This window comes from Hemitrygon akajei, unplaced genomic scaffold, assembly GCF_048418815.1.
Source record: "Hemitrygon akajei unplaced genomic scaffold, sHemAka1.3 Scf000056, whole genome shotgun sequence".
NCBI classification, from domain to species: Eukaryota; Metazoa; Chordata; class Chondrichthyes; order Myliobatiformes; family Dasyatidae; genus Hemitrygon; species Hemitrygon akajei.
Genome location: NW_027331942.1, coordinates 5,680,536 through 5,703,615, shown reverse-complemented (window position 1 = coordinate 5,703,615; position 23,080 = coordinate 5,680,536). Strand labels below are relative to the sequence as shown.

Below are 23,080 nucleotides of genomic sequence, written 5' to 3'. Positions count from 1 at the left end.
GCAGGGTTACAGAACAGATCTTTTGGAAACGCCCCATCTACTGCCAGCCCCATACTCACCATGCCTTCCGACGTTCTGGATCGAGCTATTGTGGGGGCTCTTGTCAAACGCCTCACTCAATTCCATACACAGATCATCCATCTCCTTAATTTGTTTTGTCTCTCTCTCAGAAAGTCATTCAGGTGCGTAAGGTATGACCTTCCCCTCACAAAGCCATTTGCCTGTGATTCTGCTTCTATAATTATTTGTCAAACCTATCGAGAAGAATCCCTTTCAAACGATTAGCCTCCATTGATGGCAGTAGTCACTGTTTTACAATTCCCAGGATTATCCTTACTACTTATTACCCGTCTTAACCAAGCTTATATTTAGAGTTTATACTTCGATATTATCCGCTCACGATTAAAATTAATAAACGTCATGGACCAACCACTGAAGGACTCAGATTGATAACTCAATTCAGCTTTCTCTGGAGAATGTAATATCTGAATACAAACTGCCGCTACTCCCAACATCTTTCTAATTGTATAAATAATTTATCCCCGATCGTGTTTGTTTAGAGAGACCCTCCAATGTCCCAGGTGCGTCAAATCAAAATTAGCTGAACCTTGGTTCCATTAATTATCAAGTTTCTGTTTCTATCACACTGTCCTTTTCAACCATTCTTTGCTTGTTCTTTGTCCAAGGTCAGTACTGCGTTGGCATAGTCGAATATCTAGTTGACACTGACTAAGATTAGACCAGTCAGAAGCAAGAGACAATCTGCAGACTCTAGAAATCCGAAATACTGGAGGAGCTCAGGCAGCATCTGTGGACAAGTGTAAACTGTGGACGTTTTGGGCAGAGACTTTTCATCAGAATTGGATTTCTTTTCCTCTCTCTCCAATTCTGCTGCCTGAGCTGAAGGCTTTCGCCAGCACTTTGTTTCGGATTAGTTCATATCAGTTCCCATTTCGCTTCGCAGTGTCTTTTGTTCTTGGGTTCACAGCATCGCCTCGTCCACTCAAAACCCCTCCCCCTCCACCTACCTTCTGAGAGCTAACATTCTGTTACTGGAAATTAGTTCAAACCGGAAAACAGAAGGAAAAGCTACAGGTAGGGACAGAGGAGAAAATCACCGTGAAGTAAAGGACGGGTAATGATGGGAGCAGGAGTGTTTACAATCGACGGAAGTATACTCCATATCAAGCTGTTTTGTCAGAATCGGAAAGAATGGTTGACAGGTTCGCCTCAAGGCACAACTTAAGCGGGACGAGGGTGAGATGCAAAGGGGATTTTTCTGGGATGCTGAGTCTAGTGGTGCCGTCGCGATCGACTGTACATATTTGTTGTATAACTGTAAGACAACACACACAAAATGCTGGAGCAATTCAACAGATGGATGGCAACTTTGGAAAAGAGTAAACATTCAACTATTCGGGCCGACAACCTTCATGATTTTGTGTGTGTTGTTCTCTATTTCGAGCATCGACAGATTTTCTCCTGCTTTGTTTGAAACCCTGTTCATTATATTATTTCCGATTATTACAAGTTTGAGTACAAAATAGGAGCGTGAAGGCAGCTGAATTGTACAACTGCATAGCATTTATTTCTATATTTTAATGATTCTCAAAATCCGTTTCAGTGGGTATTTCACCACATTCTTAAGATCCTCTCGGAATTTGCTCTGTGTCAGGGCGTAAATACACGTGTTGGTGCAGGAACTGAGGATCTTTAACATTCCTGATGTCTCCTCTATAATGTAAACGGGATGTATGACAGAATAATAAACAAAACTCTTTGAAATCCGTTGATAGATGAAAAACACCAGACGTGTTCCCCACAACAATATGAAACTACCCGTTATGCTGAAGAGCAAAACGATGGAATTCCGTCGGTTCTCCATCTCCCGGTCCTTGTCATTCTCTCGACTTTTTTGTCCCCGGAGCCCCCTGCGGGCTCGACTGACCACCAGAATCCGCCTGGCTGTCAGAATATTGAAAAACAAAATCAGAAAGAATGGGACACAAGGGGTAAAAGTGCGGTGAAACAACTCAAATACCACCCATGAGGGAGAGTTTCTGTAGCTCGGTGTAAGAATACAATACCAGGGGATACCATCAATTATTATCGTAGGCCCATATACAAAGCCCCAGGGAACACATTCCAAACAAGCCAGCACACTCACTGTCCCGATAACCACAGCCGCCGTTTTCTCGGTGCAATATTTTGTTTTCAGCTTCTCACAGCAAATAGCCACAAATCGATCGATAGTGAAAGAGACAGTCAGCCAGACAGAGGCAGTAGTGCTCGCAGAAATGAGCCATCTAGCGATACTGCACACAGGAGTGATGAACAGGAATGATCGGCGAAAATAAAGCCAAGCAGTCCACGTCAGGAGCGGTAGCGAGATAACGACCAGGAGATCGGCCCCTGCCATTCCCACCAGGTAGAGAGTTACACATTTGGAGAGACCGCACTTTCCCCGGGACAGGATCACAATCGCCATCAAGTTCGCTGAAGAGAGAGGCGAAATAGGAAATTGAAAAAATACTGAGTAAAGCCCATTGCCGCAGTTTTCGGGGATCATGTAATATTCCTGTTTTATTGTTGCATTCAGCGGTAGAAGGGTGAAGAGAGGGTCAAGAGCTGGCTGAGTTTACACATTAAAATAATGTCAAATGATTTAAATTCGGATTCCTTTCTGATGACCAGAAATATAAAGAAGCAGCAGACAGATAAAACTAGGTGCCCTCAGAGTCAGTACTGTTTGGAACATTTTCACCGGCTTCATCCGCGTCTGATATGAATGAAATGAATCAATTCGGACGCCGATGGCGCGATTCTTGCATTAAACAATCATCAGCTTCCCTGTGACTCCCTGTCAACGACAGAACAGCCGAAGGACACAACAGAAACAGGAATTCCCGGAACCACTCATCCAGACAAAAATAGAATATGTGGCAGAGCAGTTAACGTGCATTTTCTGAACTGTTTTCAGAGTGCCCCCATGACACGACTTTCCCTTACTCTTTCTATACAAGCTGCCTGCGGCTTTGTGTTTCCAGCATTTCCCGTGTTTGTTTCCTATTCCAGCATTTGCCACCTCGCCGACTTTACAGCAGAACTTTGACTGAGGCAGCAGTCACAGCCTAGTCTGATACAGCCTCTCAGAGATACTTGACGCCCTTGACTGAATCCATCACAGGGAAGCCGGGGGAATAATTCAACATCCAGTAGCAGGCACGGTGACACAGTCAGATGTCTGTAGCAGTGTCAGATGTGGATATATTATAATACATTTTACAGTATTTATAGTTATATGGATAATATAATACATTTCACAGTGTTGGTAGTTATGAATCAACACGTCGGTTTTGTTAATTGATCAGCAATGACGTCATTGTGTTGTCCAGCAACTGCTTCACTTTCTGTCACGCCGCTCGCTTTTACTGAAAATCCTCAATCTTCCTGCTGCAACAGGGAGCTCCTCAAATTTGCTGAATCGTTACCACTAATCGATTGTTTGATCATGACACGTACCTCACACAACCGCTCACATACCAATGCAGACAATTAATTAGAATAATCTCCGCGGCGGTATAAACACAGTATTTGCAAATGCAGTGTAGCTGCTTCGAGACCAATAGCACAGAGACCCGGGTATCACATTATTGAACACAAACCGTTGGAAGATATCTGCCTGTCCCACTGAGGTCTTCCGATGATTTTTAGATCCAGATATCAGAATCCACAGTCGCTGGCTTCGATTCCATTCCTAGCATGCCGAATACTAGGACTTGACATGCGGCAGTGGAAACCAGCTCAGAAACAATCACTATATTGGCATTAACTTCCATTCCCCGCAACGGCAGCAGATGCCGCAGCTTACCGAGAATTCCAAAGGCTGAAATAAAAGGATAGTAAACTTCTCCTATCCGCAAAAGGACTGGATAACCCATTTCCGTGATAAACTGCCGATTGTGTTGCTCCTGAATTCACAGCTCTTTCAGAAACTCTGAGCTAATGTATTCAAAACGCCTTTAATTTATAGAAAGGATCAATCTCCAGAGACACTGTTATGCCGCTGACTGACTACAGTCACTTGAACAGTCCTGGTAATTCATCACCATTCATTGTCTCTGATGTAAATATTGGGCCGACAGAAGACAAGCGCTTCTAAATTCCTAGGCATTACCTCCGCGGTTCCTCACCTGGTGAAAAGAATGTCGGAGCTCCATTGATAAACACCCGAAGCAGCCACATTTACGGATTTCATTGTTTCTCTCCGCTAATTAACCACTTGTGAACAGAGTTCAACGACACGTCCGAACCCAAACTTCTCTCCGTGTGGTTTTCCATTTCCGACATCATCCTGGACGCGCGCACACACACGCGGGAAGGCGGTGTTCGGATGACCACGATGCTGATGTACTAAAGATGACAAAATTTGCAGATGCTGGAAATCCTCAGGGGAAGGCGACACACACAAAGTGCTGGGAAAAGAATTTTGAGATGTTGCTGATGAAATTGGATCTTAAGAGCATCTCAGACCTGCCAGAACTCAAAGGAAGAAATGATTCGATCTGCAAAGTGAATATTCAATAATAAATAGTAAACATAGGACTCTATATTGGGAGATGAATCGACGTAGGATGGATGAAAGTGAATGAAAGAAAGACAAGCATCATATGCTATATTATAACTGTGTGAAAAAGGCAGAGGGTCGGACCGACAGATTGACAGTTGCATACGCTGCAACGGCCGCTTCACACAACCGTCTGGCATATACCCCTCCCTCACTGACCGACTTTCCTTCAACTACCAACAGGGAAGAACTTCAATCAACTCCGATTTTCCCTCCTGTGGAGTCACCAGAGCAGTCGCTCCTCTCCGACACGCAAGGTGTGTTACAAAGCACAGACACACCGACAGCTCATTAGTTCCACAGTTTCAGACAGCAGAGAAATTCAGATTCAGTCCCACACTGAACTCAAGACCCAGACACAGATTACCAATACAACGCCTACACTGAAACACAGATGGTTAATATTTCCATTGACCTCGGCACCACTGTCCTACAGTAGAGACACAGACCCAGTCTCCATATCCACACCCACGAAGTTAGCAGTGTCAGTCTGAGCTCAGGACTAGGCGAACAGCTGGAAAATTGGAAAATTATGAATGTGGTATTGGAAGAACTTAAGAAAGTTTCGGATAAGCTCGTGGGGTTCTGGATAATATGACTGTGTCAGAACTAGTCAGTTGGTTAATGTCAGACCGTCAGGAGGGGCCGGTTGCGGAAGGACTCAAGTGCAGACCAATGAATGTTCTTTTACCAGGATTTTATTAGCGGTCACAGGGGCAACAGTCTTTCAACAAGAGGAGGCAGGCACGTAGCTGGAATGGCAGGCGGAGGTCTTAACCGGGAAAGGCTGTCCGAGGGCAGACGATTACGAATGCTTCAGGAAAGAATCAGGTTTTAAACAGGCAGAATCCGGAAACACAAAATTCAACAATTTCTGTTGGCAGTAGTCACTATCGCAGGCTGGAACGACTCAGTTCAGGACTGGGACGAACAGGCAGAGAGTGTGAGTCGAGGCAGGGTTTAAATGGACCGGGTAATGAGCGAGAACAGAAACGGGTGAATGTTATTGTGGAGATAAGTGGGTAATTGGCGAGAGTCCAATTAGGGAAGGGGCTGGTTCAAAGCCCACATGGCCAGGTGAAAGAAGGTAAAATTTAAGGGCTGTCCCGGTCCAGAGATATCAGCAGAGCCCCTTTGACCCAGTGTTCAGTCGGGATCCTTAACAGTACCCCCCTCCCGACTCCAGACGCCCTTCTTGCTGGTATGGGATGGCTTCTATGAAAGTCCCTGATGAGAGAGTGATCCAGGATATCCCGAGCGGGAACCCAGCACCTCTCTTCGGAGCCATAGCCCTCCCAATCCACGAGATATTGCAGTCCACGGCCCCTGCGTCGAACGTCCAGTGATCGGTGCACAGTCAAGGCCTCCGAGCCAGCGATGAGACGGGGAGGGGGAGGGGGATTAGGAGCGGGTCAGAGGGGGTGGCAGACGAAGGGCTTAATCCTTGAAACATGGAAGGTAGGGCGAATCCTGCGAAGAGTAGGGGGAAGATCCTATGGGGAAAGGTCAAATGTACCGTGGCGCCAGCTTGCGGGAGTCCACCTTTAAGGGGATATTCCGCGAGGATAACCACACTTTCTGACCCTGGCGGTAACGGGGGGCCTGGATGCGGTGACTGACTGCTTGCTGTTTCATTCTGGCCGTAGACTGAAGCAGCGCTTCTTTCGCTCGCCTCCAGGTCCGTGAACACCTCTGGCCAAACGCTTCTGCTGTGGGAACTCCCATTTCCTCCTCCTGAGGTGCGAATAAGTGGGGTTGATAGCCAAGACAGCACTGGAACGGTGACAGACCTGATGAAGTAGAAGGCAAGGAATTGATGGCGTACCCGACCCAGGGAAGTTGCCGACTCCAAGAGGAAGACTCCCGAGACGTCACACAACGGAGCATCACCTCCATCTGCTGATTAGCCCGCTCGGTCTGGCCATTACTCTGTGGATGAAACCCAGATGAGAGGTTAACCTTGATCCCGAGTAGTTTGCAAAAGGCTCTACAAAAGTGGGAGGTAAATTGTGAACGACTGTCAGGTACCACTTCAACGGGAAGACTGTGAATACGGAAAACATGCTGAATCACCAGGTCGGCAGTCTCCTTGGCCGAGGGCAGCCTGGGAAGGGGCACAAAGTGGACCGATTTGGAAAAACGATCCACTATAGTAAGAACGGTGGTGTTACCGTCAGACGGGGGGAGACTGGTGACAAAGTCCAGTGCAATGTGTGACCAAGGCCTTCTAGGGACAGGTAGGGATTGCAGGAGACCAGTGGGTGGTTGGCTGGAGGTCTTGTTCTGTGCAAAAGCTGGCCAGGCAGAAACGAAGCATTCAGCATCGTTTCTCAGGGATGGCCACCAAAACTTCGACTGATGAAAGTCGTCGTGCGTCTGATGCCAGGGTGACATGCCAGTCTGGAGGTGTGTCCCCACTGGAGAACCTGGGAGCGGACAGACTGGGGGACATACAATAGGTTAGCGACTCACCCTGTTGGGCCGACCGGACCACAGATTCAATCTTCCATTGTGCTGTGGCGACCAGACATTGCTTGGGGAGAAAGACCGTAACCTCGGCTGCCTCGTCGGTTGTGGGAAACTGCCTGGAGAGCGCGTCAGGCCTGCCGTTCTTAGAGCCAGGGCGGTAGGTCAGGCTGAACCCAAAACGGGCAAAAAACAGGGACCACCGAGCCTGGCGGGAATTGAGGCGTTTGGCGGAACACATATATTCCAGGTCCTTGTGATCTGTCCAGACTAGAAAAGGGGTAGTCGTTCCCTCAAGCCAATGCCGCCATTCCTCAAGAGCAAGTTTAACCGCCCACAACTCCCTATCGCCGATGTCATAGTTGCGTTCTGTGGGCGATCATTTGTGGGTGAAAAAGGCGCACGGGTGTAATTTGTCGTCCTCTGCTGAACGCTGTGATAGGATAGCCCCAACTCCTACGTCAGAGGCATCCGTCTCTACTATAAACTGCCTGGTTGGATCGGCCTGAAGGAGGATAGGGGCCCTGGTGAAACGAGCCGTTAGATCAGAAAAGGCTTTCTCAGCCGATGGATTCCAGGTGAGCTTCGACTTGGAGGAGGTTAGGGCAGTCAACGGGGCGGCCAGGATGCCGAAGTTTCGAATGAATCAGCGATAGAAGTTGGCAAACCCAAGAAAGAGTTGGACCCCCTGTCGAAAGGCGGGTTGTGGCCACTCCTCTACCGCCTTGATCTTCTGAGGGTCGCTCTGGATCTTTCCAGCGCTGATCACATATCCCAGGAACGAGGCTGAACTCCGGTGAAATTCACACTTCTCCGCCTTCACAAATAACTGGTTCTCCAGGAGTCGTTGGAGTACCCGGTGGACGTGCTGGATATGTTCGGAGAGGGACCTAGAAAATATCAGAATGTCATCCAGGTCTACGAATACAAATTGGTTCAGCATGTCCCGGAGGACGTCATTCACCAGAGACTGGAACACAGCAGGACCATTGAAGAGTCCGAAAGGCATCACCAAATATTCATAGTGACCGGAGGGCTTATTGAACGCAGTCTTCCACTCATCCCCCTCCCTTATGCGGACCAAACGGTAAGCGTTGCGGAGGTCGAGCTTGGAAAACATAGACGCACCCTGGAGCAATTCAAAGGCAGATGACATAAGCGGAAGAGGATAGCGGTTGTTAATGGTGACCTCATTGAGACCTCTATAGTCCACGCAAGGGCGCAGGGACCTGTCCTTCTTGGCTACAAAGAAGAACCCTGCGCCTGCTGGGGAGGAAGAGGGACGGATAATTCCTGCAGCCAGGGACTCCTGGATATATTTATCCATCGCCGCCCTTTCAGGTGGAGACAGAGAATACAGATGGCGAGGTTCCCGGAAGGAGATCAACAGAGCAATCATAGGGGCGATGTGGGGGTAAGGTGGTGGCCCGAGTCTTGCTGAATACCAGCTTTAGGTCCCGATATTCTGGGGGGTACAGAGGACAGATCGGGAAACTCTTCTGTAGGCAGAGGAGTCGGGCTTGGGGTAGAATGAACAACACCGAGACAATCATTTAGGCAGAAGGGACTCCGGCTTAACACTCTGTTATTCGACCAATCGATGTGTGGACCGTGCAGAGCGAGCCATGGGTGATCCAACACAACTTCAGCTTTGGGGAAATCGATCACATGAAAAATAATACTCACTCTGTTATTATCAGAAATGAGGAGACTCACCGGAGCTGTGGAGTGCGTAATCTAGACCATGTTCACCCCGGTTAACCCGCTGGCCTCCAGGGGTTGCTTTAGACGGGAGAGTGGCATCCCGAGTTTGGCCACCAAACTGGAATTGATAAAGTTTCCCTCAGCCCCGGAGTCGATGAAGACTGAGACGGTATGTCTCCTCCCTTCATCCAGTTTAAAAGCGGGCAGCAGGGTTCGCGTGATGGGGGACCGGGAAAAGGAAACATTGTTCGCCCTTAGTCCCCTATTTACGAACGAGCGTTGTCTTTTACAGGACAACTGGATACAGTAATCAGCCTGACCACAATACAGACAAGAGTTGGTCCAGAGTCTCCTCCTTCGCTCCGAAGGAGACAGACAGGCACGATCAATCTGCATGGGTTCCGTTGGGCTGGATGGGGGTGACTGTGGATTCGGAGAAGGAGACGTGAGTGCGGGCTGGAAGAATATCAGACGTCCCCTGGTGGTTCTCCGGGAACCCCGGATCTCACGTTCCCGCTGACGCTATTTTATGGGGCTATCAATTTTAATGGCCAAATCGACCAGCTCTTGGAAGACGGTAGGCTGGTCACGGGCGGCTAGTTCATCCTTAACCTCCTCGCTGAATCCACAGAGGAACACGTCAGATTGGGCTTCCGAACTCCAGTGGGTAATCGCGGCTAGCGTGCGGAACTCAGTGGCGTAGTCCGAAACAGAGCGGTTACCCTGATGAATCCGCAACATTTCCCTCACTGTATCTCGTCCCTGCTGGGAGTGGTCAAGGACTCTCTTCATCTCCTCACAAAAGTCTTCAAACGTGTGGCAAAAAGGGGCTCTGCTGTCCCACACGGCCGTACCCAACTCTCTTGCTCTTCCCGACAGCAACGTGATCACATAAGTGATACGGGATCGATCAGTGGGAATGGTAGCGGGCAGCAGCTCAAAAATCAACGAGCATTGGGACAGGAAGGATCTGCAGGTGCCTGGTTCACCATTGTAAGTTTCGGGTGGAGGTAAACGGGGCTCTCGGGCTGGGAGGGTTGGAGTCTGTGGGGCCGATGTTGCCGCAACAGGAGGGTTAGGTCTCAGCGCTAGCTGAATCTGCTGTAGCTGGGTGGCCATACTGCTCAGAGAGGCGGAGAAGGCTTCCATCGACTGGGTGACAGAGGCGAACTGCGCTTCGTGTCTCCCTAAAAACACTCCCTGTCGGGAAAGGGCCTCACGTACCTGGTTGGGGTCTGCTGAGTCCATATGGCCTGTTCGTTCTGTCAGGCGGGGCCAGTTGCTGTAGGACTCAAATAGAGACCAATGAATGTTCTTTTACCAGGATTTTATTAGCGGCCACAGGGGCAACAGTCTTTCAACACCAGGAGACAGGAACGAAGCCGGAATGGCAGGCGGAGGTCTTACCCGGGAAAGGCTGTCCGGCGAGGGCAGACGATTACGGGTGCTTCACACAAGAATCAAGTTCCAAACAGGTAGAATCCGGAAACACAGAATTCAACAATTTCCGTTGGCAGTAGTCACTATCGCAGGCTGGAACGACTCAGTTCAGGACTGGGACGAACAGGCAGAGAGTATGAGTCGAGGCAGGGTTTAAGTGGACCGGGTAATGAGCGAGAACAGAAACGGGTGGATGTTATTGAGGAGATAAGTGAGTAATTGGCGAGAGTCCAATTAGGGAAGGGTCTGGTTCAAAGCCCACATGGCCAGGTGAAAAAAGGTAGAATTTAAGGGCTGTCGTGGTCCAGCGTTATCAGCAGAGTCCCTTTGACCCAGTGTTCAGGGCGGATCCTTAATAGGAAGCTGTCTGCTCAGATCCCGGGAGGTCTCCTATGGATGGACATGAGTGGTGAACTTGATCTTCTATAGTGACCATTTCTTCATTTTTCTGGATTGTGTTTTCATTTAACTTTAGTGCTATGTACTTCTTATTAGTTTTACACATGCTGTCATGGAGTGCTGAATCCTGGTTTCGTTGTAGAAAGCATATCCTGGGGAGATATTTTACTTGACCCCTCTCCATCCCGATGTTCACCCATGACCTACCACCTTGTACTTCTTCCTCCGCTGTCCACTCTACATTCCTTACTTCGTCTTTGCATCATTTTTTTCCACAAAAATGCCAATACTTCAAGAGCATCGGGGACAGAAGTGAGTATACTGTAGACGTTATTACTAAGGAGAAAATGTGCTTTGGAAACTGAAAGGTCTGAAGGTAGATAAGTCTCCCGGACAGATGGTGAACACCCCAGGCTTCAGAAAGAGGCAGCTGAAGAGTTTGTTCAGACATTGGAATCAGAAAGCACTACAGCACAGAATAATGCCATTCGGCCAATCTAGTCTGTACCAACCCGTGTATCTGCCGAGTTCCAGCAACCTCCACTGGGACCATATCCCCCCATACCCCTCGCACCATGAACCCATCCAAACTTTTTTTACATGTTGAAATCGAACTAGCTACTTGCTCTGGCAGCCCAGTCCACAATCTCATATCCTCTGAGTGAAGAAGTCCCCCCTCATTTTTCTCTTTAGGAATGTGTAATGACCTTTCAAGAATTTGGGAATGGGTCTGACGAACTACAAAGTTGCAAATATCACTCCATTCTTTAAGAAGCGAAAGAGGCAGAAGGAAGGAAATCATAGGACATTTCGACTGACCTTAGTGGTTGGGATGACCTTGGAGTCCATTAACGAACATTTTTCGATGTACTAGGCCAACGTCAGCATAGGTTCCCTCAGAGGAAATCTTGCCTGACAAATCTGTGGGAATTCTTTGATGAAATAACAGGCAGGATAGAGAAAAGAGAAGCAGTGGATGTTGTTTGTTTGAATTTTCAGACGGTCTTTTACAAGATGCTGCACATAAGGCTGCTTAACAATACCACAATCAGGGTATTACAGGAAAGATACTGGCATGAATGAAGATTGGTTTACTAGCGGGAGGCAAAGAGTGAGAACAATGTGAAGCTGTTATATTTGCTGCCCGTAACTAATGGCGTTCTGCTGGGGTCGGTATTGAGACTGATCCTTTTCATGTTAGATTTCGATGATTCGATGAGAGAATAGATGGCATGTTTACCAACTTTGCAGTTGATATGAAGGTAGGTGCCGGGCAGGTGGCTTAGAGTAAAACTGGTGTCTGCAAAAGGACTCAGACAGGTTTGGAGAAGAGGCAATAAAGTGGTAGATGAAATACACTGTAGGGACTGTGGTCTACTGTCTGGTACTCAAGTTCTCTCAGCATAGCGTTGCACGAACATTATTAGCAAAACACTCCGATACAATACGGATTTCATTTTGTTACAGACAAAAATGCTATTTTGGTACAACAAATGAAGTACATTTCCACAGTGGTGGAGAAGTGCCCAATCGCCTATCGCCAACTCTAAAATCCCTTCCAACTCCTACATCACTCCCCATTTCTGTAAATCCCTCCGACACCGACAGCACTCGCCATTTCTACAAAACCCTCTACCATCCGCCCTGGTACATTCAGCTGACAGCTGACACGATGAAGACACTGCCCGTGTCATATGGCAGGGTTCATAAAACACCATCACACTTTTTATTTGTAACCCTAACGATTTGCATGGTCATCTTGACTAAAACTCTTCCCACATTGTATCCTGTAAAAAAAAAGATCCCCTTTTCTCAATTCCTTTGTCCACGCCATATCTGTTCTAATGAGATTTTCCTTTCCTGGACACCAGAGATGATCTCTTCCTTCATTGAAAGTGTTTCCCTTCCTCCACCATTGATGCTGATCTCAGTCCAAACGATTCTGCTTCCTGAAAATCCGCTTTCACTCCATCTTACCGTCCCCTTAACATTGGCAGAGTCCCCCTTGTCCTTACCTGCAAACCCACTAGACATCGGTGGCAGACTGTTCTGGTTAGAGTAGTGAGCAGTGCTCGGTTAATTAGGTCAGCTCCTTTGGCAATGGGAATTACGGGCATGACCAGGAAATATGGGTAGACTTGTCCAGTATAGGCAGCCTGGAACAAGCCAGTTCCCTGTGCATTGTGGGGATCATATCAGTCTCCCAGCCTCCCGGACGGCCATATCTGCACATGCTGTGTGGAGCTGCAGCCCCTAAGGGACCGCGTTAGGGAACTGTGGTTGCAGCTCGATGACTTTATTCTGGTGAGGGAGACCGAGGAGGTTATAGAAAGGAGTTAAAGGTATTTGGTCAGAGCGGGGCCACGGGAGACAGACAAGTGGGTAACAGGAGAGGGAAGGGGAAGAGTCAGGTACTAGAGAGTACACCTGTGGCTGTTCCCCTGAATATTAAGTACTCCTGTTTGAGTACTGGTGGTGGGGGGGGGGGACTGTCTACCGGGGGAAGCAACAGTGTCCGTGCCGCTGGCACAGAGCCCGGCCCTGTGGCTCAGAACGGGAGGGAAAGGAAGAGGAAGGCAGTAGTGACAGGAGACTCTACAGTCGGGAGTTCAGACAGGCGATTCTATGGACGCAGGAAAGAAAGTCGGATGGCATTTGCCTCCCAGTTGCCAGGATCCGGGATGTTTCTGATTGCGTCCACGATATCCTGCAGTGGGAGGGAGAGCAGCCGGAGGTCGTGGTACATATTGGTACCAATGACATAGGTCGGAAAAGGGAAGAGTTCCTGAAAACAGACTACAGGGAATTAGGAAGGAAGTTGAGAAGCAGGGCAGCAAATGTAGTAATCTCGGTAATACTGCCTGTGCCACGTGACAGGATAGGAATGGAATGAGGTGAACTTTAAATGCGTGGCTGAGGGAATGCAGCAGGGGGCAGGGATATAGATTACTGGAGCATTACGACTTCTTTTGGGGCAGTTGTGCCCTGTAAAAAAAAGGATGGAATTGCACATGAATCTCAGGGGGACCAATATCCTGTTCTGGAGATTTGCTAACGCTACTGGGGGGAGTTTAAACTGGAATTGTTGGGGGGTGTGGTAACTGGGAAAGAGGTGGTTGGCTCACAAATAGAGGAAGCTTGGAGACAATGTGTGAGGGAGGATAGGCAGGTGATAGAGAAGGGGCTCGCTCAGACCGACGGTTTGAGATGTGCCTGTTTTAACGCAAGGAGTATTGTGAATGAAGCGGTTGAGCTTAGGGCGTGGGTCAGATCTCGGAGCTGTGATGTAGTGGCCATTACAGAGACGTGGATAGTTCGGGGACTGGAAAGTGCCGGGTTTTAGATGTTTCAGAAAGGACAGAGAGAGAGGCAAAAGAGTGGGGCGTGTCACTGTTGATCAGATATAGTGTCAAGCCTGCAGAAAAGATGGACGTCATGGGGTGATTGTCTATGGAGACGCTGTGTGTGGACGTTAGGAACAGGAAGGGATCAATAACTGTACTGGGTGTTTTCTGTTTTATAGGCCGCTCAGTAGTAACAAAGATATCGAGGAGCAGATAGGGAAACAGATCGTGGCAAGGTATAAAAATAACAGTTGTCATGGTGGGAGATTTTTATTTCACAGATACAAATTAGCATCTCCGTAGAGCAAGTGTTTTAGATGGGGTAGAGTTTGTTAGGTGTGGAGTTCTCCTTCGGTACGTTCCGATGAGACAGGGAAGTTATGGTAGGGTTTGGGCGCTCGGAGAGTTTTTCCGTCAACCTCTGTTTTGAGACTGGCAAGGAAGATCTACCGCAGAAGACTTATCTGAAGTATGTGCCCGAGATGAGAAGGGAGCTGAAAAAGGCTTATCAATTAGCTGAGGTCTCGGCTACCAGGCAGAATCAAAGAAATAATATGAGGTATGATCAAAAAGTTGGGTTCTCCTAAGGCATGCATGGAGACTGAGTACTCATAAATACCTGGGTCTACCTGGGAAGCATTAGTTGATTGGCCGCTGGGAGTTACGCCCTATGTACTGGAGACTCAGGTGTCAAACGTAACAGTGTTTTGCGTGATACCAGAGGATGGGAATAGACCTGTCAAGATTCTGCATCGGAACCACCTTCTACCTCTGGGGCAAGAGTTGCGAGTTAACCCAGAGCTTGACCTGGACCTAGTAAGAAGACTCTGCGGCACCGTGGACAGACTGAAGGATCAGGAGGATGAGAAAAAGGGGTTGTGGTATATGCTGCCTTTCGCCAACTCCCCAGAAAGTGAGGAAGAGATTCCTTACCTTTCCCATGCTGAGGCAGGCGACCTGGCCGTGGGAGGGGGGTGGGGGTTGTGGCATTAGCAGTGCTCAGACAGGCTTGCAGCTGGATCAGGAAGGGGGTGTAGTTTACAGAGTAACTGGGGATGAAGCTGAGCAGAGGGATCCGGTTTGCAGGAAGGTACGAGTGATAGACCGGGGGAGGTCTCGTCATGTAAACCAGAGGTGTCCCAAGGAGTGTCTGAAACTGAAGAAATAGTTGATTGGACAAGGAGGTCTCAAAGAGTCAGGAGATCCCCAGGTAGGCTTGCCTATGTAGCACCAGGGGAACAGAGTGCTACGAATATCCCACTAGGGACATATGTCACTACCCTTTACAAACGGACTGGAGTTGCTGACATCACGAAATTCTACTGAAAACGGTGTTATTAATCTGAGATGACAAATTACTTCCAAGTCATGAGGACATGACCATTTTGCTATGGGGAGAGTGCAATGCCCCGGTTCGTACTTTTACTGTTATGCTGTATGTGTTTAATATTGGCAGTTCTGTAAAAGCAGCTTATTTTCAGTTTGTTTGGCTTGTGGTTGAACATAAGAGATGAGGAGACGTGTGCCATACAATTCGGATGGTTGAATTAAGGGGATGCTTCTCTGGTGAGGGACGCTAAGGTTGGGATTGGGTTTTGTTCTGCGGGAGATTGGGAGATAAGACGCTGTAGAGAACCGGTCGAAGAATAGGATCCGGTGGGAGAGCCGTTTGTTCGAGATGGGTTGCGAGCGACGTTCGGAAGGTGGGGTGAGCTTTCGGGTTGACCGAGGACCCAGCGCGTGAGTGACAGAGAAATTCCAGATGAGCTCCTACTTGTGCATATTTGACTGTTTAATTTGGATTGGGCAGTTTCTTTTTGTTATTCTTTACTAACTTTATCAGTTAAGTCAAGATTCATAAGTATAATTCCTTTAACCGTATGCAGCGAAGAGTCAGTTATTTGTAACAGGATAGCAAATTACACAGCATTCACACAAACAGGGGTTTGAGGTGGGTTTGAGCCGTCTCAATCTCACGAGTTCGGTGGGACTTGAGTGTGCTCTCCTCAGATTTACGCAGCCAAGGTAACCGGGGTGTTTCACCCGTATATAAGTGCATGTGGCCAGACACGTAAAGATCAGAACTTAAACGGAATAGGGAATTAAAGTGGCAGGAATAAAAACGTCGATGATAAGCAGGAGCGGTTACTCATCCGCCTGTCGTTTGTCCAAAACATAGGTGGCATGTCTTTGAACGTTCCATGAAGTACACAGAAATAACAGATGTACCACTCCTTTACTGTTTTCTCTGGATAGAGTGAAACAAAAAACTGTATGAACATAGAGCATAGATATCTACAGCGCAAAACAGGCCCTTCGGTCCACAGCAGGATGACCTACTCTAGAGACTGCCAAGAATTTCGCTAGCGCTCAGCCCGCTATATTGCTCAGCTCCATGTACTTGGATCACAGAGAACGTGCCTCATCCAGGACCAGGATGTAATGGAGGCGAAGGCCGAAGAATTCAGAAAATCAGGTAAAAATTTTCCCTTCAAGATGCTGAAAGACGTGGAGTTGCAGTGAAAATTAAAAAAAAGAGTTGTGAAGGTTGGAGGAATCTTGCTGACTAATAGGAACATAAGAGCATGAAGACCAGGCCAATACCACCGTACTGAATTCGGAAGAGGTGTGGGGAGAACTTGCAGAGGAAATAATTGAGATGCAGAAGGGAATTTCTCTCCATTGGCAGAGGGACGGAACTTCAGAGAAACCCGTGTGGAGAAGCTTCCAACTTTGAGAAAGTACAGCAGAGACATGGAAACTGTAAGAATGAAATATAACTTCGAATGAGGAGTATGACGGTGGGGAATGGATGCAGGAGGGCGGAGCTGAGGAGATCAGTGGAGTGAATACGAGAGATAAAAATGAAGTGAATCAAACTTCCACACTGAAGTCAGGATACAAAAGAAAGGACACAGAGCGAATTTTCCCGAGCTGAGGAGTAAGTAAACGGGATAATTTGGAATTGTGACAGAGAGGATACCCTTTAGTAAATGTAGTGCACGTTTGAAACATTTCACCCGACGTTCTGCGGAGGCTCAGTCTTTGAAATACCCCATAATATTCTATTTTTATATATAAATCGATGAGATTAGATGCGGAAATTAGAAAAACTTCTTCGCGGGAAAATATTAGCCATGATATTGTCTCATTAAGGAATAGCATCTACTTGTATTTCATATGTCCATCCGGATTTCCGCTCATGTTCACAGTGTTTCCCCAGTTATTACCCAGGGGGCTATGGTCTACTTACCCCGTTTCCTTCTCCTGGACCGCTTTCATTTACGTTTCCTTTATCATATGGCTTGGAGAATTTTAGTGTGTCAGTTTTTGTCGGGAAGCGTATCTCGCCCAGTTTTCCACTGAGAGAATGCCCAAAACTGGAAGGAAAAGACAGGCTACTGAGCGGACGGATGTTACTGCGGAATTTTCACCTCAGGTAGCTGAAGGATGGATGTCCGCGGTGGAGGGAGGGCCATGCGGGAATGACTGAAACAGCGCTGAACTCTGGGATCATGGGACTGATTTGGACGGGACTTTGGAGAGAATTAGATAGATAGATAAATAGATAGATAGATACTTTATTCATCCCCTTGGGGAAATTCAATATTTTTTTCCAATGTCCCATACACTTGTTGTAGCAAAACTAATTACATACAATACTTAACTCAGTAAAAATATGATATTCATCTAAATCAGTCTCTCAAAAGCATTAATAATAGCTTTTAAAAAGTTCTTAAGTAGTTTACTTAAATACATTAAATACAATCAACCCCGGCACTTTAACATATCTTACTCCTGGCGGTTGAATTGTAAAGCCTAATGGCATTGGGGAGTATTGACCTCTTCATCCTGTCTGAGGAGCATTGCATCGATAGCAACCTGTCCCTGAAACTGCTTCTCTGTCTCTGGATGGTGCTATGTAGAGGATGTTCAGGGTTTTCCATAATTGACCGTAGCCTACTCAGCGCCCTTCGCTCAGCTACCGATGTTATACTCTCCAGTACTTTGCCCACGACAGAGCCCAGCTTATTAAGACGTGAGGCGTCCCTCTTCTTAATGCTTCCTCCCCAACACGCCACCACAAAGAAGAGGGCGCTCTCCACAACTGACCTATAGAACATCTTCAGCATCTCACTACAGACATTGAATGACGCCAACCTTCTAAAGAAGTACAGTCGACTCTGTGCCTTCCTGTACAAGGCATCTGTGTTGGCAGTCCAGTCTAGCTTCTCGTCTAACTGTACTCCCAGATACGTGGGTCTTAACCTGCTCTACACATTCTCCATTAATGATCACTGGCTCCATATGAGGCCTAGATCTCCTAAAGTCCACCACCATCTACTTGGTCTTGGTGATATTGAGACGCAGGTAGTTTGAGTTGCACCATATCATAAAGTCCTGTATCAGTTTCCTATACTCCTCCTCCTGTCCAAGTGCATAAATTATAAACCCAGCGCTCTCGGTTAAGCTGTGCCGTTAGTCATGCAAACATCTGTCTTCAATTTATCCCCCAAACTCTGTTTACAGTTTGTGGCTCATAATTGTATTTTTCTCCCGTCTTCACCGATTCCGCATCGCTCATTCCTTATCACTTCATTTCTTGAATATTGAGATCAGTTCTCTTTCTATCGGTGTAGGAATGTCATTGGGTGAAAATTCCGGTTATCAAAATTGATGTATATAGATCCCGGAAGGTAGTTCATCTAAGCGAATAATGGCTTAGTGTGGTCTTGTGACGGGGACCTCATGTCTCACAAATGTGACAGTGATTCTAAAGGAAAAATCTCGGCGATTTAACGAAGCAGGAAGGCAGAGGGAGTTTGGACTTCAGTAATGTTTCTAAGAAGGCTCCCATGACAGATACAGGGACGCCGTGATGAGTTGGCAAACTAGTCACAATATTAGCTCGGTAAATGGATGTAAATGGTAGTGTGCGTGTGTGTCCCTCTTCCCGGACGCCGGCAGTAAGCGGCGAGTGTAGATTTGCTGCTGGATCCTTTATTGTTCGCAAAACAGTATGTGAAACAAAATCTGACTTAATGCACTTCGTGAAATAAAATTCTGGGAGGACATATAGACCTTTGCAGAGTCGCTTTTAGTTGTAACCTTGCCATGCGAGGTCATACGTCTCTGAATGCAGTGGGATAAATGGACAGTACAAGGGATTTTTGTTCTACGTGCATTGTTCACCGAGGCTTTGTGTGGAAGAATTCCGACTCGGTCTCACAGCTGTACGGAACACTGGTCAGAGCAGACTGAGAGCAACAGGTGCAATTCTGATTGTCACGCCATGGGAAGGATGCTGTAGGAAATGAGCGATGGTAGATCAAAATTCGCCAGATTGTTTCTGGACTGTGGGATAAGGAGAAGATTCCTTGTTTCAAATAGAAAATAAAGTGAAGGGTCCTTGTAGAAGTTTATAGAATTATGAGGAGGTGTATATTGTACAAATAGCCAACAGCTCTGTCTTTTCCTACGTCAGCAGTGGCTGAAACTACAGGCCCATGCATACACAGATCTGAAGAAATTATCTTTCCGCCCAGTGCTGCGTGGTTATGTCTACAGCAGAACTGCTGGCTGCAGGTGATGATAAAATAATGGAACGTGTCTGGATAACCCTTGTTTAACAAAGGTAGGGAGGGATACGGGCTGTATTATGGCTCTGAGGATTGGCATGGGTCGCCATAGTCGAGCTGGGGCAGAATCTATGCAAAATTCATCTCCCGCTGCAATCTACAAGAAGGTAGCTCTGTCACAGCGCTGACCGCAGCGAATCTCCACTGTCAGTATAAAAGTCACTGTGATTGTTCCAGCAATACCCGAGTTACCCTGCGGCCAAATGAGCCCTGAGTGTCAACGCAGCTGTGAAACGGAACGAGTGAATGAAATCAACTAAGTGACCGGATACCGGGATTGTTGATGATGTCACGCTGCAAGGACGCTCCTGCATTGAAATGGAGTTGAGTGTTATTTTATTCCAAGTCAATAGCGAGACCCGTAATATTAAACACATAAAACCCAGATGTGCATCGTGACCCAATGTCGGATGCCCGAAGCGGAGAATTAGTGGTTAATGAACTTTCGACCTTTAGGAACATGTGTTTTGCTTTACCTGTGCTTTTTAACCAATATTGAAAACAATGTCCAAGGAGATTTTAACACCCGCCGCATTTCTTCTCTAAACTTAGCCTGGGTCGCTGTATAAATGCAGGTGTTCGTGCAGGAACTCAGGTACATGAGCATGTAGCCGGCTTCAGTGGCGACATAGGCAGAGTCGGTGTAATCGCCGTCGTAATGCGCGGTACCTGTGAGTCGGATGGTCAGAAAGGTCACGGCGGCCGTCAGCCACAACAGAATGAAACTGCCGGACACACTGAAGAGTAAAATGATGGATTTCCGGCGGCTTTCCATCTCCGGATCCTTCTGCGCTTGACTGCTGTGACCGCGCAGTCCGCGGCGCACTTTACTGGCTAATAAAATGCGCCTCACTGTCAGACAGTTAAACAGGGCTATCAGAGAAAAAGGTAATATAACAGTTAAAATACTCTGCAGAATGGAGAATGAGGCTCCCACAGGAGACGTAATGAACCACGAGCTTGGCTTACAGCCCCATTGAATACCGTTAACTACACTGACGGGCTTAAACTCAAATAGAAACGGGACGTTCTGTAAATGCAACAGGAGCGCCACGGTTATAATGCCGGCAACAGCTGTCCTCGCTGTGCAATATTTCGTTTTAAGCTTCTGACAACAGATCGCTACAAACCGATCGACAGTGAACAGGACAGTGAACCAGACCGAGGCTTGCAGGCTGGTTTGATTGAAGTACATACCAAACTTACAGGCCGATGTGTAGGACAGGAAGGATGTTGGAAACTGGTACATGACGATATGATACCCGATTACACAGAACATCATCACCAGGAGATCTGCCATTGCCATGGCAAACATGTAGTGGGATATACATTTGGAAAGGCAGCAATTCCCTCGGGAGAGGATCACCATTGTCAACAGGTTCGCTAGGGAAAGAGACACAAAATGTGAGTTACAAACAGGGCGAGGAGAAGTGTTACACTCGAATAGTTTCAGAAACTTCAATCAATAAATAAGCTCTTACGCTTGGATCTATCTGCCATTTATGATCACATTTATTATCATCTTAAAGGTGTGATAGGGAGAAATTAATTCAAATCACCAGCTGGACACCCCATTCTTGTGATAGCTATATTTACTATAATTCCCAACTGGTACGGGTGAGATATTATCAAAGGGTTGATCTGAAATTCACAAAGGTATGGGTGGGGACAGAAGGAGAGGAGAGAGAGAGAGAGAGAGAGAGAGAGAGAGAGAGAGAGAGAGAGAGAGAGAGAGAGAGAGAGAGAGAGAGAGGGAGAGAATGAGAGAGAATTTAGCTACGACAGCAGTTGGTACAATTCGCAACGTTCTCACAATTCATACTGTTCTACTGCTCCTTCACCAAAAGTTAGATCACAAAATACATTTCAATCCGCAACAACCCGCGGTATCAAATCTACGCTGACAGTGGTCAACATCGGGAAGGAGTGGTCTCTCTGAATTTGAGCCGCATCGTCCACGTTGAACTTTGGAGGCGGCGGGGGGCGGGGTGGCAGTGAACCTGATCCTGCATCAGCGGAGAGAGCGGAGACGAAACGTTCAGCAGCAATGGTCTGCCGTGTCTCCACGCTGGGTTTGGTTTCGGCGATAAAGTGTACGCAGTAAAATGTCTGTTAATAGAAGACTGTCATAACATTTCAGACAGAGGATGTGTGCACTTACCCAGAACACCGAAAGCTGCGAGAATAGGATAATATACAGTCGTAACATGCCGGATTGTCAGTAGAGCCATTTCTCGGATATTGTACCGAATGTATCGCACTCCTTGCACTACGCGCCACTCCACTGCGTTCTGATCTCGCTGCCCTTTTATGCATTAATCTATACCCCGGTTAAAAAAACAACAACAGCAACAAAAGTTGCACATAACTCGAGTTAGTTACAGTCAGTTAACAAACAATGCGACGTTTCTACTTCTGTGTTCTCACCGTGCCACAGGGAATACTTAAAGCTCAGTCCATAACACCGTCTAGTAAAGTAGACAATCAGAAACTTTTTAAAGCTGTTCCATGTATTACGGATTGAAATGCCAGTCATAACCCATCCCCTGCTTCTATTGCTGCCTTCATATTCATTTCATTTGCTATCAATTGTATTACATCTCCCTCCATATCTCTCAAAGCTAATTATAACTTTGTGTTACCTCACGATTTATCCTGAAACTAATCCCACGTCATATGAACATTACAGCGAGTTTGAACAGTCTGAGTTATTTGCCTAAAGTAATTGTGGACCGTACGGATTGCATCATTTTATTCCAACTTTATCCATACTTCTTCAGTCACAATGAACTCAGCAGCCCTTTACTCAGGCATGATTGACAACGACAGCATGAAGGTACCCCCTGTACGACAGTATTAAAGTAACCCCTGCTTGTTAACACTGAAGGCTAAAGATCTCTATCATAACCTCGTGACGAATATTACCAATGCCGAATGGGCATCGGCTTTTCTGGCTCCGAATAAGGTCTCAATAACTGGCGGTGCATATTAAGGATCATCATTGGCTCCTCATTTCCATAATCTGAATCGGAACCAGCATCACGTTTACTATCTCCAGTAAATGTCGTGAAATGTCTGTATAGTGCGATACGTCCACAAGCACTAAAATAAACAATAAGAAATAAATAAACAAGAGAGGTAGCGTAAAAAGAATGCAAACAGTGACGTAGTTTTTTTTTAATTTAGAAAAGTTTAGAAATAATTTAGAAAGCCGATGCTTGAAGAGAATAAGCTCAACTAAGATATACGAGGCTTAGCGAGTGCTTTGTTGATACTGACGACAACCCCTGCACTCTTACATAGCCACGGACAAGGATATGAGCACAATATATTGGGAAGTGTTTAATTTGGGAGGAGTACCCATTATGATGCTATGAGGCAGGAACCTGGGGATGAAAACTAGGAACTGATGTGTTCAGGGGAAAGCCCAACAGAAATGTGAAGGTTGTTTAGTGCTTGGC

General features: G+C 46.9%; 1 protein-coding gene across 1 annotated transcript; it reads right to left on the bottom strand.

Annotated features, from left to right (window-relative positions):
* Positions 1 to 20,091: 20,091 nt before the first annotated feature.
* On the bottom strand, positions 20,092 to 20,988 carry LOC140721473 (neuropeptide SIFamide receptor-like). The gene has a single exon (XM_073036296.1). The coding sequence runs from the start codon at positions 20,986 to 20,988 to the stop codon at positions 20,092 to 20,094; it is 897 nt and encodes a 298-aa protein (XP_072892397.1).
* Between the last annotated feature and the right edge of the window lie 2,092 nt (positions 20,989 to 23,080).